This window comes from Zalophus californianus, chromosome 6 (genome assembly GCF_009762305.2).
Source record: "Zalophus californianus isolate mZalCal1 chromosome 6, mZalCal1.pri.v2, whole genome shotgun sequence".
Taxonomy (NCBI): Eukaryota; Metazoa; Chordata; class Mammalia; order Carnivora; family Otariidae; genus Zalophus; species Zalophus californianus.
Genome location: NC_045600.1, coordinates 91698825 through 91714512, shown reverse-complemented (window position 1 = coordinate 91714512; position 15688 = coordinate 91698825). Strand labels below are relative to the sequence as shown.

General features: G+C 36.0%; 1 protein-coding gene across 2 annotated transcripts in view; it reads right to left on the bottom strand.

The window, feature by feature from the left end:
- USP8 (ubiquitin specific peptidase 8) overlaps positions 1-15688 on the bottom strand; it is a 73074-nt gene that overhangs the window by 38497 nt on the left and 18889 nt on the right. For both annotated transcript variants that reach the window (XM_027570861.2, XM_027570860.2), the window contains exons 3-6: positions 11681-11825; positions 5810-5895; positions 4346-4505; positions 2083-2125 (exon numbers count right to left, since the gene is read on the bottom strand). In XM_027570861.2, coding sequence (XP_027426662.2) covers positions 2083-2125; positions 4346-4505; positions 5810-5895; positions 11681-11825 — 434 coding nt within the window. The remainder of the gene's footprint in view (positions 1-2082; positions 2126-4345; positions 4506-5809; positions 5896-11680; positions 11826-15688) is intronic.

The window sequence follows — 15688 nt, the reverse complement described above, 5'->3', positions numbered from 1 at the left end:
TTGCTGGAATAAAATAAAGGAAATTAATATATGTATCTCATGAAAATATTCTTATTCTCTTTTTGATAATTAAATCATTTGACAAATGTCAACCAGAAGAAACATCTATGGTTCAAAAATTCTTGACAGGTTCGAAATTCTTTTTAAAGTCTCTGATGAGGTCTTATGGGGGCTATTTGAAAAACATTTAGATTTTCAAGTATTCCTACAGTAATAAGCCAAAAGCTTGTTATTTGTGTTCTGCATCAGGAGTTGACAAATTATGGCTACCTCTTTTTAGTGGAACATAGCTGAAGAAAAGTGTTTACATATTGTCTATGGCTGTTTTCTAGCTGAGACAGCAAGAATGACAGTATCCCTCATCCCCAAGCCTTAATGTTTACTCTCTAGCCCTTTACTATTTAGCCAAAATAAATATCTAGCCGTGGGGGTATAGCTCAGTGGTAGAGCATCTGACTGCAAAATAAATATCTATTATGTTGCTATCTTCCTCTTCCAGCTTCTACCACCTGCAATGGAAGATTAAAAAGCACAACAAGGTCAACTATACTTCAATAAAAACTTTAAAAATCAATAAACAAACAAGCAAACAAAGATTTAAAAAAATAAAAAGCTACTACAAGGGAGCTTAAAATGTAAAGAACTATTTCGGCAGTGCGATGTGAGAAGAAAGTAGTCACAGCATCTCCTAAGCTAAAATACCCACCTGCTAATAACCATCCTACTTCCCTCTCTAACCATCAAGATCATTTTGACAACAAAATTGTCTAAAAAAGTTGGGAACAAACCACTTAGAAAAGTAACACCCAAGCAGGATGACATACAAAAAACATAGATAAAAACAAATCTTGGAATGAATTAATAACAGCTTTTAGGAAGATTATCTTACTATATTATTTTTTTATTTTTATTTTTATTTATTTGACAGAGAGAGACACAGCGAGAGAGGGAACACAAGCAGGGAGAGTAGGAGAGGGAGAAGCAGGCTTCCCGCGGAGCAGGGAACCTGATGCGGGACTCTATCCCAGGACCCTGGGATCATGACCTGAGCCGACTGAGCCACCCAGGCACCCCTACTGTTTATTTTTTAAATTGCTGTATGGTAATATTTAATTTTTTTAAAGATTTATTTATTATTCTAGAGCAGGGGAGGGGCAGAGGGAGAGGGAGAGAGAGACTCTCAAGCAGAGTCCCCTGCTGAGCATGAGGCCCGATGTAGAGCTTTATCTCATGACCCTGAGATCATGACCTAAGCCAAAATCAAGAGTCAGACGCTCAACTGACTCAACTGACTGGGCCACCTAGGCACCCTGTTGTACAGTAACATTTTAAATAGAAAATTTATTTTAGTGTTACATACATTTAAGTTGAACCTTTTCCTGAGAGAGGAAAACTTATGCAACTGAGTTTTGCTGTTTAGGTCACATATTTGTGACTGGAGTATTAATACCACCTATGGATAACATCCAAATTACTGGTTTAGATTTTTTTGAGGGAAAGGGGGAAGACTTAAATAATTAGGTCTACAAACTAGAGTCGTAAGTCATAATAGCTAATACACATATCCTTTTATAAAGTTCACTTATATAAAGTCACTAAGAGTTTCACATATATTAACTTATTCAATCTTTACAATAAGTTTATAAAATAGGTATTACTATTAGCCTCACTTTGCAGATGGGGGTTAAGGTAGAGAGGTTAAATAACATGCTCAAGATCACATGGAAATCCAAAGGAGGAGACAGTATTCAAAATCCAGGCAGTCTGACTTTGGGGAGTCCATGCTCCTAACCATTATGCTAAATGACAGCTTGAAAAAAAAAAACCACTGAAAAGTACAAACTGCGGCTTTGATGTTTTTAATTACATATTACCATAAATATTCCCCATGATATATGCAGATTATAAACATGTTCTTGATATAATTGTACAGACTAAGAAAAATGATAAAGCTTACATACAAAATGTATGCAAACATTGTTTGCTTACATACAAAGACAATGTAAAATCTGAAGCTTATTCAGATTAAAAGAAGATCTCAATAATAACCTGCAAGGACTCCCTATTTCTGTATACACTTACCTTTCTCTGTGGTCTCATTTTTTTCACTCTTTTCACCATTTATCTGTTTCATAGAAAAAAAAGTTTCAACTTTATAATAGAAGTAAAAATTTTCATAGAAGCAGAAAGTTCAACTCTATTACTTCACTGAAACTGAAAGCCTAGAAAATGAAGTGTGCGGAGTACTGGCATTTTATTAAAATACAGATGAAGAGTCATGGCTTCATCAGGTTATCTGGCAGCAGAAAACAGCTAAAATAACTAGCAGCACATCAGAATCATGCAACACTTCCTTGAAATTTCCTTCAGTTAAAAGCTAAATATAATATAAAAGCACAGACTGTTACAGAAATTTAATATTTAATTTAATGACAACATTTCTTACAATGAAATAAAAATTCCGGCTATTCCTTTCAGAGTTTAGTAAAAATACAAATTTGTATTTTCTAACCAAGACAACACGGGATATTTCTGTAAGGTATTAACTCATTTTATAGATGAAAAACCAACTACCCACTTGACCTAGTGATCAATTTTAGCTTCACTAAAATTAAAAAAGAAGTGTATATAATGTGCCTCCTAATACGATACAGTATGAAGTGCACAGGATCCCCTATGAAGCATTTGTGCCAAAAGCAAAAACTGAACCTGAATCCTATTAAGCTTCTAGGTTGAACTTCCAGCCTACAGGAAATATAGAAGATAGAATTATAGATTAAATGATACAAGGAGGAAACAATCAGATAAAGACAGAATGTGGTTGGTTCATTTCACAGACCTAATCCGTATTAAAAAGTCAAATGCATGAAATAAAAAAAAAATGAAAGGGGGGACTCAAGCAGAGAGCTACAGAGACTCAACTTAAGAGACAAATGATCAGAAGACTACGAGTGGACTTTGTCTGAATCCTAACTCAAACAAATCAACTGTAAAATATCATTATGAGACAGTGGGTAAATGTAAATATAGATTGGGTATTAGATTATATCAGGGAATTATTGTTAATTTTGTGAGGTGAAAAAATAACATTGTCATTATAAAGAGTATGTCCCTTTCTCTGAGATGCACACTGAAATATTTAGGAGTAAAATGATATGCCCTCTGGAACTTGCTTTGAAATAATCTAGCATAAGGGGGGAGGTGTAGATACAAAATGTGACAAATGTTAGTTGGTTACTGACATCGGTAAGAGTGTCTAATTACACTTTTTTTCAGTATAAACAGGCTAAACAAAAGTAAAAGTAATAAAAAGGAGTTGGCTCTCCTGCTGGAAAGGCAACAAATTGAAGAGATTTTAAAGTCCCTTTCATATAGTTCTTTGAAGTCTTGTCATTTACCTGTATCAGCCATTTGACCTACAAAAGAACATCCCCCTAAGGCAGTGTTATTTATCTTACATTATGAGTTCCTAAAATCAACAAATCATATTTCTTCACTTCTTTTTACATAGTGCCTAGTATGTCACAAGTAATTCAACAACTATTTCTTAATGAAACCGATGATGATTCACATACAAATGATAGCTGAAAGCTGCAAAATCCTTAAGAAAAAGTAAAGCAGAAATCTTTCCATGAATTTTGACAGTGCATGAGAAATTATATTTTAGGAAACACACACACAAAAGAAAAGAAAGAAATTATATTTTAGGAAGAGTAGTTTCTCAGGAGGTGAAAGGAATGAGAGACAGCGGTAGCTGGCAGGTACAGATTGAGTCACAGATTTGGCAAACAAATGATGTGGCTAGATTACAAGCAGTCATTGAATAAAATGGAACAAAAGAGGAAGAGGAAAGGGAAATGGTCAGAAAGGACGAAAAAGTGAAGGAGAGAGTATGAGACCCTAGAAACAGATAAGGTTGGGCATCAAATAAGTAGTATACCAAATCTTTTTCAATGTAAATTACATTTATTAGAAAGAAGAGACCTTAAAGATCATCTATTTCAAGATCTTCATTTGGCAATGAGGAAATGAAGTCCTAGAAGGGTGAAGCAAGACTTGACATGGGACCGGAACTCAGCTCAAATGCTCTTTCTACTGCTCTACTCTGATCAAGTTGACAGTAACGGCAAAAAACTAATTAATGCACAGAACAGAGTTCTGTAAAGCTCCAAAAGAAACCTGGAATCAAATGAAGCTAGAATATTTAATTCAATTTCTAATAAAAACACATTAAATTTTACCCTTGTTGCCTAAAAGTACATTGTAGTGGTAATCTCAACTTGCCTTAAGCAAATCATCTGAAAAAAGAACCAGTCTTTTTACTTCACGAATATGTTTGAAATACCTTTTGGGTTTTGTCTCTGGAATCCATTACATTTTCCAAGGAACTTTTAGGTGATGTGCCACCATCCTCTCTTCCTGCTTCCTGCCTTTTCTGTTTCTGCAGCTGCTCTTCCTGTCTGTCCTTTTCTTCAAGTTTTTTCCGAACTTCGGCTTCTTCGTATCTAGTTAAGAAGTCAAGATGTCTTTCATTGGCATGATCATGAAAAATAAAGAGTTCCAGTTCCATAAAATTAGTACCCTACTGTGGGGTATTTTATGGCAGTATACTTTCTCCCTCCAACTGAAATTTGATTCTGCCAGTGTTCTGTTACAAACCCACAAATCGTAAATTTGCCCTCTGTAGATTTATTTCAAATTGCCCAAAAATCTTGAAAGAAACACTATGCTCTCAAGTTAAAGTTGTTTAATGCTCTTTTTGTTCTTTCCCTCCCACTAATTTCAACCTTTAAAAATTCCAAATCTCCTGCAATTTCTTTTTCAAAGGACTTACACTTTTAAAATGAACTCTAAAGACTCATTCACTTATAAAATAGTTCAAAATATAAAAAAGTAAGGACAACAAATAAGTGAGAAAATGGCCTTAATGACAAAAAGATAAAGGAGTATCTTTGGTAAGTACAAGTAGGGAAAAACTTCTCTTTCCAAAAGAAACATCAATAAAGGGTAATCCAAAGATTAGGAGAAATTCTGTTCTACTCAGTTGATTAACTGGTGAAAGGAGGAAGAGAATGGTGATTCTAAATTGTACCAACCACCCTAACATATCCCAGTCCCCAAGTTAGTAATTTCTGAAAAGGACAGAGGGAATATATTAATTCAAAAAGATAATTTCTAAGTAAACTATGATGTATATAACTAGGAACAGTTCATTGATCCAACCGTGAAAAATCATTTAGAAAAATAGTTCCCTTTTTATTTTCGTTAAAGAATGACTAATAACTAAAAATTGAAACATACTGTTTTTAACGTCTAATTACTTTATTACTTTATAAGCCTGGTAAGCCAGTCATGGTAAATACTAGAATTAGATCTGTTTTTAAACATTCATAGCTACTGCAAACTAGGCAGTTCAAAACTAATAGTAAATAATTCATTCCCATAAGACCAGTGTCTAGTAGCACATTACAACCTGGAGCATATGAGGAATTACATTTTTCTGAAGAATCCTGTCAGAGAATTAGAAAAAAATTGAACCTGAGCTCTGATGTACTACATCAATGCTTACCTTAAAAATCTATCATTCTAAACATTTTTAGATTTTTAGTAAAAAATATGAATGGTAACACATGAACACAATAAAGGTAATATGGCAAAAGATTCTAATTTTTGTGCTCCAGTTAACGTAAGATTTATTTCTAAGAATTGGGATTCATAGGCATGGTCAGATATAAATGAACAAATTCTAAATATTATTTTTATCTTCTAAATTTATGTTCTTTTAAAGATTTTATAATAATATCTGTACCTGAGTTTAAGGCTTTCAGAGAGTCTTTCAGCTTCTTCAATAGCTTTTTTGATGTTTGCAAGTCCAAGTATTGAATGAAAGTAGTCCTAAAATTATAAGAAAACCATCCCATACTTTTAGTACTGGCCATTGTACACAGCACTAATGCTAAAAACGTTAAAATCACGGTGCTATGTAAAGCAAAGATTGGATGAAAACATTATGATGGTTGAATAAAGTATTTTTTTAAAACTTTTAACCTACATCAATACACAACTTGTCCTCCAAATGTTTCAAAAACATCTCTTCATACCATTAGTTTGCAAAACAAAAACAAAAACAAAAACCCTCAAAGGTAATAATTTTATTTATTTGGAAGATGCCTTTAAGAAGTATAAATACTGGGGCGTCTCGGTGTCTCAGATGGTTAAGCGTCTGCCTCTGGCTCAGGTCATGATCTCAGGGTCCTGGGATCAAGCCCTGCATTGAGCTTCCTGCTCAGCGGAGAGTCTGCTTCTCCCTCTGCCTCTCCTCTGCTTGTGCGCGCTCTCTCTCTCAAATGAATTAAAAAAAAAAAAAGAATAAATACTATTCCTATTATTTATGAATAAGTTCCAAAAAGCAAAGCTTTCAGGAGCAAAATATATTTTCCTATTGTAAATACGTTACTTAGGTTTTTTTTTCTCAAGAATCAGAAGCAGTCAAGCAAATTGTATACTTACCTACAGCACAGTACTTATTTTGTTTTCCTTGTTTTAAACTAAGATGTTTTTGCCTCCACCTTTATTTTATAATAGCAACCCACCTCTCAACTGGAGTAAAAACACTTTTGACATAAACCAAGTTTCACAGTTGAGGAAACCTTGAGTAAAAATCAAATGGTAGAAATAAATCATTAATAATATAATCCTTACAAAAAAAAAAACCACAAAAGATTTGGCACATAACTTACTAACAAGCATAATAAAGTTAAGAAAAATAACTTCTCTAAGAGGTCATTCATTAGATCCTGCAATCAGAGATATTTTCAAATCAAGGTTGGTTGGACATGACAGTAGCACAGTGAGACTCAGCTAACTGATTTTTGGATCTAATTATCTAATTGGCCACAACCTGTCAGTGTGCCTCTGAAACAGCGTAGTAGCACAGTTCATCACAAATGATATAGTAATAAAAAATTTATAAAAAGACCAAGAGGCTAGATATCCATCGTTGGCTCTTTGAGAAGCAGTCACTAAGAGCTGGTGGAGTAAACCTATTGATAACAGCTATCATATGTCTATCTAGCTGAAAAGAAGATCATGTTTTGGGGTTCGTGGCTGGCTCAGTAGGTAGAACATGCAACTCTTGATCTCAGGGTCGGAGTTGTGAGTTCAAGCCCCAAGCTGGGTATAGAGAATACTTAAAGTACATAAATAAAAGTACATCATGTTTTGGTAAGGCTTATTCTTCTAAATAAACACTAAATAAATTAAAAGGCCCTTCACTATGTAATTTCAATAAAAATACATCGTTTTTTCAATATTGTATCAACTGAAAATTTCAGTTGCCACAATGTCCAGACTTTTGATGCAATATGTTTCTTTTTTTAAGATTGTATGTATTTATTTGTCAGAGAGAGAGAAAGTGAGCACTAGGAGGAGCGGCAGGCAGAGGGAGAAGCAGGCTCCCCGCTGAGCAGGAAGTCCAAAGAGGGGCTCGATCCCAGCACCCCCGGTTTCATGACCTGAGCCAAAGGCAGACGCTTAACTGACTGCACCACCCAGGCATCCTGATGCAATATGTTTTTAATAGAAAACAAAATTTAATCATTATGGTAAGATTTCTCTCATAAAAATAAAACACAAAAACAAAATTACCATGACTTGTTTTATTAATTTTTTGACACAAACTCATTAAAAAGTCAGCCTGTAAACCCAGCTTAACCCTGTTTAAATCCTGAAAAAATTGTTTGTGTTTGGGCATGCCTGTTACAAACTTCCACAAGACACTCCCCTAATATTAGTGAGGTTTTTTATATCAATAATTCTCTCTCTCTGTGCTCTTAAAGGAGCACAATTAATATTTTCAAGTTTACAACAGTATTGATAATTGGCAGAATAGAAAAATAACATGCAATTCTTACACAACTAAAAATGTTTCTCAGGTTGACCCAAGTAGAACTTTCTTATTCCTGAACATAAAAATTCAAACAAGTCTCATGATTTCCCAAATAAAAAGGCTTACCAATATTTAGGATTAATATTTATTAATATTATTATACCATGTATACCATGGAGATTTGAAAATATAATTCTATCTAGACTTTGCTACACTAATATTTTCAGTATTTTCTCCCTTTCCAGATAACCCTGAAAATAATTGTTCATAAACAGATTTTTTTCAATGAGTAAGAAATATGTGTCCTTTACTAGTGACCTTGCTAAATTAATGTTTTATCTAAAACTTAAACATTCCCTCATGTAAAACAAGAGTGAAAGATACAAGTTTCTGAAGAAGACTAGTGACATTATATTCTGCCCCTACCCAATTTAAAGTGTAAAACCTAGAAAATGCCTAGTTAGTAAATTTAACACTTCATATACTTAAAGTACACTGGAGATGTTGGGCTAAATAAAATAAAACAAAAAACAGTTCTTTTCTTTTTTTAAAGATTTTATTTATTTAACAGAGAGAGACACAGCGAGAGAGGGAACACAAGCTGGGGGAGTGGGAGACGGAGAAGCAGGCTTCCTGTGGAGCAGAGAGCCCGATGTGGGGCTAGAACCCAGGATCCTGGGATCATGACCTGAGCTGAAGGCAGATACTTAATGACTGAGTCACCCAGGCACCCCAACAAAAAAACAGTTCTAAGGCAGAAGCAGAAATGTATCCTGGACAGAGCAAAGAACAACTACAGTGTATGAAGTAACAGCCTGAGTTACCTCAGCCCTTGCAGAGAGTGTCCTATGCTGAACAACTCCTGCAACTTTCAACTACTCCCTTTGGAAATATAATAGATACTCCGTGGAAATGGAAAAAAATTCTTATCGATTAAACTTCACTCCTAATCTTCTCAAGTTAAAAAAGTAGCTGTAGGGCGCCTGGGTGGCTCAGATGGTTAGGCGTCTGCCTTCGGCTCAGGCCATGATCCCAGGGTCCTGGGATCGAGTCCCGCATTGGGCTCCCTGCTCCTTGGGAGCCTGCTTCTCCCTCTGCCTCTCTCTCTCTCTCTCTCTCTCTCTCTGGCTCTCATGAATAAATAAATAAAATCTTTAAAAAAAAAAAAAGTAGCTGTAGGGCATCTGGGTGGCTCAGTTGGTTAAGCAACTGCCTTTGGCTCAGGTCATGATCCCGGAGTCCTAGGATCGAGTCCCACATCAGGCTCCCAGCTCAGCGGGGAGCCTGCTTCTCCCTCTGACCCTCTCCCCTCTCATGCTGTTTCTCTCTCTCTCAAATAAATAAAAAAATAAAATCTTTAAAAAAAATAAAAGCTATAAAAACACTCCCAATCTTCTCAAAGAAAAAAAAGTAACCACTAACTTAGAAAACAACAGCAAAAAGTCGGGGTGCCTGGGTGGTTCAGTCAGTTAAGCATCTGCCTTTGGCTCAAGTCATGATCCCAGGTCCTGGGATCAAGTCCCGCATCCGGCTCCCTGCTCAGCAGGGATTCTGCTTCTCCCTCTGCCTCTACCTGTACCCCATCCCGCCCCCGCCGTCAAATAGATAAAATCTTAAGAAAAAAAAAAAAAAACTACAGCAAAAAGTAAATACATAAAAAATTGGCCCTACCACAATAGACAAAACAGCAGACACCAAAACTACCAAGTTATCCAAAGTTGCAAATCTTTCAAAAATATTTACTTTATTAAACACCTTTACACTTCTTTTAAAAGCAATTCCGCTTTGGGATGCCTGGGTGGCTCAGTCAGTTAAGCGTCTGCCTTTGGCTCAGGTCATGATCAAGTGACCATGATCAAGTCCGGCATCAGCCTCTCTGCTCAGCGGGGGAGCCTGCTTCTCCCTCTGCCTGCCACCGCCCCTGCTTGTGCTCTCTCACTCTCTCTCTCTGACAAATAAATAAAATCTTAAAAAAAAAAAAAGCAATTCCAATTCAACAGACACTATAAAAACCATCAAAGAGCATGCAGAAACTTGTTTGAATCTGGGCAGACCTCTGTATCTGCAGATAGGTATGCCCAAGAATGTTCTAAGGATAAGACCAATCTAGCCATCTGTGGACAGAAGGATGAACCTCCAAATGTAAGGGGTCACCTTTCCAAAGCTAGATCTAAAGCCCTGTAACTATTATTAACATAACTTTGCTGGTGAAAAGAAATACCAGCAATGATTTATCACTATTAAATAAAACACTAAAGTCATCCCTTAACCAACAACCAAAAGAAATTATATTGGTCACACTACTCTGAAAAAAAAAAGTTATTTCAAAGAATAAGAGAACATTTTTCCCTTCTGTAAGTCAATTTCAATAAGGCAAGCCAATTCAGTGAACAACAACAACAACAACATTAATTCAAGAATGGTTTCTCAACCAGGTAAGAAACCTATAAGCAGTATAGGTTGCTGCTATTGTCTGGAAGCAAGACTGCTGGTGGAACCACCAACACAATATTCCTCCAATTTCTTTAACCTATTTGCTATGTTCTTCTTTTGCCCATTTCTGGTGCAGCTGATATGCAACCATTTTCTCTAGCAAGACTTACCCTAGTCATTAGTTCTCTTTATCCATTTACACCTCTCCCAACTTCCCTCCCCGCCCCATGGCTTCAGCAAAGTGGAAGAAAGGAACTTGCTCAAAGGATTAAAAGGAAAAGTAATAATAACAAATAAAAATGGAAGCAATCAATATTAACTGATTCTTTAATATGGCTACAATATCACTCAAATATAAAAAGCTGTCACATAAAAACAAGTGACTGACTAGCCAGAGACTGACAAATGAAATAGGAAGATGTGGTGTACACACACACACACACACACACACACACACACACACACACAAAGGAGCATGACACAGCCATAAAAAGGATGAGACTGTGTAATTTGTGATAACATGGAGGGACCTAGAGGGTATTATGCTAAATGAAACAAGTCAGAGAGAGAAATACAAATACTATATGATTTCACTCACATGTGGAATCTAAAAAAAACTAAACAAATAAACAAACAAACAAAAAATAGAATCATACCTGTAAATTCAGAGAACTGATGGTTGCCAGAGGGGAGGAGGTAGGGGATGGGGAAAATGAGTGAAGGAAAGTGGGAGATAGCCTTCCAGTTATGAAATGGATAAGTTGCAAGGATAAAAGGCACAACATAGGGAATGTAGTCAATGATATTTTAACAGTGTTGTAAGGTGACCGATGGTAGCTACACTTGTGGTGAGCATAACATAATATATAAATTTGTCCAATCCCTATGCTGTATACTTGAAACTAATGTACATTGTATGTCAACTACACTCAAATAAAAAAGTTAATAAAAACAACGAAACACACACACACACAAAATAAGTGACTAAATCTTGAATCCTGAGAAAGTATGATTGCAGTCACATTTTTCTTATTTAATGCATGAGTAAACTGAATCCTTCCACTTGACCTGGTGATCATTTATTTTAGCAGAAAACTTATACATCTGTACATTGCTATACACTTGTACTAATCCAAGGCAAATTAGGTATGTGTATATAGTGTGATTACATCCACATATATACATTTACAAATAAAGAAACTAAACATTTAGTTTGCTTTTTCTATCTGCATAAGAGTTTGAACTTGATGCTGCATAATGTGATCTAAATTTCAGTATCAGTTAAACCTTTCAGAGGAAATCAATAGCTCTACTGTGCAAAAATAAATTAGAAAATAAAAATGCAGAAATAAAAGGTACCTGCTGTTGCTTGAAATCAGGCCTTTTTTTGATAAGATTATAAACGGTCACATATTTCATATATAGTACATAGGCCTTTTCCTCATCACGATCTAATCTGCATTCTTCTGCTGTCTTGAAGATCTTGAGGGCACTCTGTACATAACTTCAATCAGAGAAAAAAATAATTAAAACACTTGACATACAGGTGGGGGGAAATCATGTTTAAGGTCTACAAAGAATCTTGATAACATGAATTTCATAATTTATTTTTATTTATTTATTTTTTAAAGATTTTATTTATTTATTTGACAGAGAGAGACACAGCGAGAGAGGGAACACAAGCAGGGGGAGTGGGAGAAGGAGAAGCAGGCTTCCCGTGGAGCAGGGAGCCCGACATGGGGCTTGATCCCAGGACCCCGGGACCACGACCCGAGCTGAAGGCAGACACTCAATGACTGAGCCACCCAGGCACCCCTGAATTTCATAATTTAGACTGCACAACTTTGTAACTAACATAAAGCTACATATACATTTGGATGCAACCTGAAAATTCCCTTATCCTACATATATACTTCTGCTTCCTAATAGTTGTTTATACACCATCAAACTGTTCAAAATGCATTGAGCCCAGTTTTAAAAGATTTGCTATGATAGATAATACCGAGACAAGTGGTCCTTGGGCAGCCATATAACAGTCATACTCTACAATTAAAGAACATGACTCCATACCATTTGTACTGAAGTAAGGGGAGCTAAAATCCTTAATGTTTAATGTTAAGATACTTTTCAGTTCTCTTCACCCCTTTCTAACTATGTTGTAAAAATCTCCCCACCTTGGTATATATACACAATGGAATATTATGCAGCCATCAAAAGGAATGAGATCTTGCCATTTGCAATGACGTGGATGGAACTGGAGGGTGTTATGCTGAGTGAAATAAGTCAATCAGAGAAAGACATGTATCATATGACCTCACTGATATGAGGAATTCTTAGTCTCACGAAACAAACTGAGGGTTGCTGGAGTGGGGGTGGGGTGGGAGGGATGGGGTGATAGACATTGGGGAGGGTATGTGCTATGGTGAGTGCTGTGAATTGTGCAAGACTGTTGAATCACAGATCTGTACCTCTGAAACAAATAATGCAATATAGGTTAAGAAAAAAAAAAGAAGAGGAAGATAGCAGGAGGGGAAGAATGAAGGGGGGGAAATCGGAGGGGGAGACGAACCATGAGAGACGATGGACTCTGAGAAACAAACTGAAGGTTCTAGAGGGGAGGATGGTGGGGGGATGGGTTAGCCTGGTGATGGGTATTGAGGAGGGCACGTTCTGCGTGGAGCACTGGGTGTTATGCAGAAACAATGAATCATGGAACACTACATCAAAAACTAATGATGTGATGTATGGTGATTAACATAACAATAAAAAATTTAAAAACATGAAAAAATAAAAATGAAAAAAAAAAATCTCCCCACCCAAAAATCCAAGAAACTAGCGACAGGGAAAGAGATATGAGTTCAATCTTTTTACTTGGTTAAAGTTTTCTACAAAATGACCAAATTGCACCCTGGTGCTGGAATTAAAAGAGATTTAAAGTCTAAAACAAGTCTAAAAACAAGTCATCTTAAAATTCCACTTTGGTAAAATATTTGAGGATTCTGTGGCATTCATTCTAAGGTCATGTACCTGGTTAACAAACTTTAGAAAGCAAATTAATAAAATAGGCATTTCTGCAAGAAGAATTCAATCACTGAAGACTAAAGTTTTGGCAACCCGGTTATAGTACTAATGCTTATATATAATGTGCTTTATCAATAACTTATATATACAGAGCAGTGTTGTTTTCTATAATTTTCAATCTGCTCCATAACTAAAACATGGATTAATGATGAAGTTGGCCATGCCAAGAACACCACATAAAGGAACAGGGCCAAAGTAACATTTAGGACCAAAGATACACCCTGCCTAGCAAATGTACACCCTGCCTAGCATGGCATCATGGTTCTAGGATAGAGATAAATCAAACCAAAGCTAGTAAGGAGATTCTCTAGAAGAGTTTAGGAGTAGGAGCAAGTTTTATCTAAACTTCTTCCTAAACTTTTATCTAAACTTCTTTCACTCTGATGCATGTGTATCTCATGAGCTTATATGTAGCAGATCAGGTTGAGATGGCCACAGTGCCACTGTGAGTATAGTGAAACAGCTAAAAATCCTAAAAGGATTCTATCATTCTTTAGAATAGTGCTATGCCATAGCAAGAACGTGAGTTTGTGGTATATTTAGGGAGTCCTGTTGACATACCACTTCCTATGGGATTAGGGTGGTCCCAGAGCTAAACCAGACATTGCTAGAATGAATTGATTTGTCTCAGGATTAGATGAAGATCTCAGCTTCAAGAGGCTTTATCTTTCCCATTGTTTTCTATCTGAAAGTCATTCAGCAGTTTTTTATTTATTTTTAAATTTTTATTTATTTATTTTACAGAGTGCGCGCACTCAAGAACAGGGGAGGGGGGAATCTTAAGCAGGCTCCACGGTGGGGGGGGGCCAACATGGGGCTCAACCTCACGACCCAGAGATCATGACCCTGAGCCAAAATTAAGAGTCGGACACTTAACAGACTGAGCCACCCAAGCGCCCCATCAAGAGAAGTTAAACAGAACTGTTTTCTCCGTTATCCCATCAATATTACCAACTTGGCTCAAGAAGGAGGCCAATCCCTCTCTTATCCTTCCTGTCCCTGAAAAGATCTGTTTTTTATTTATTTTTTTATTTTTTTAAAGATTTTATTTATTTATTTGAGAGAGAATGAGATAGAGAGAGCATGAGAGGGGGTAGGGTCAGAGGGAGAAGCAGACTCTCTGCTCAGCAGGGAGCCCGATGCGGGACTCGATCCCAGGAGCCTGGGATCATGACCTGAGCTGAAGGCAGTCGCTTAACCAACTGAGCCACCCAGGCGCCCAAGATCTGTTTTTTAAAAGCCCATTTTGTCCACTGTAATGGAAGTGTCAGTTCATTTTGGGATTTTCTTTTCTGACTTTCTTTAAAGTTGCTACCATTCTCTCCTCTTCATCCCTGATATTTTGTTTTCTTTCCACCCTCTATTTCCTTTAGAAAATGACTCATAAAGATGTCCCTGTGCATTCATAGGTCTCTTCCCATTCCTCTTCATAGGTTCATTTGGGATCATATATATCATTTTTTTAGAGCCTCCCATTTATGGAGGAGCCATGGAACACCTCTTTTCTCTCTGATTTCTAAAATCTGTTTGCCCCAAGTCTGGGATATATAGCTGGCTAAATCTACCTTTTTTTCTGAAACTTTTATTTCCAACTCTATTAATAATATAGTTACTTATTTATTTCCAAATCTTCTCCTTTGTCAATCAAAATTAATTCAGAGGAAAAGTTCCGCTATTGCTTTTTTGTCCCTTAACAGAGATAAAACTATCAACAAGTTAACAATTTTACTGATACCCCATTTTTAGCAATATTACTTTCAGTAAATACCAAAATTCCTCCCTATTATATTTTATCTCAGATTTTGTAATCATTATCAGTGAAGTATCATCTCTAGCCTCTGCCTCAGCAGGTAGATAGACTATGCCTTCAAAAATAAAAACACATAAAACAAATCATTAGACTGAAAGTTCATGTCAAATTGGCACAAATTCTTTGCTAAATATGAGACAAAAAAATACATGTTTCTCCTCTTTTAATCAAAGAAAGACTATGCTAGGGTAATACCTTATATGTGAAATATACAAGGATAAAAATGATCTTTAATTAAGAAGTGTATCTATACTGTTTTATGAAAAGACATTAATTGTGGCTGAATGAGTTTTGTAGAAACCTTGCAGTCTTTACCTCTTAAACTTATTATCTGATACACTGTCCACAGAACAGAAAATATGCATTTTAGCAGAATATATATGCTAAGATAAAGTTAAGAACTTCTCTAAGGAGGTCTTCATGTGATGATGCCATTTTTCAAATAAACTTCAAACTGACTACTTACTAACCCACTT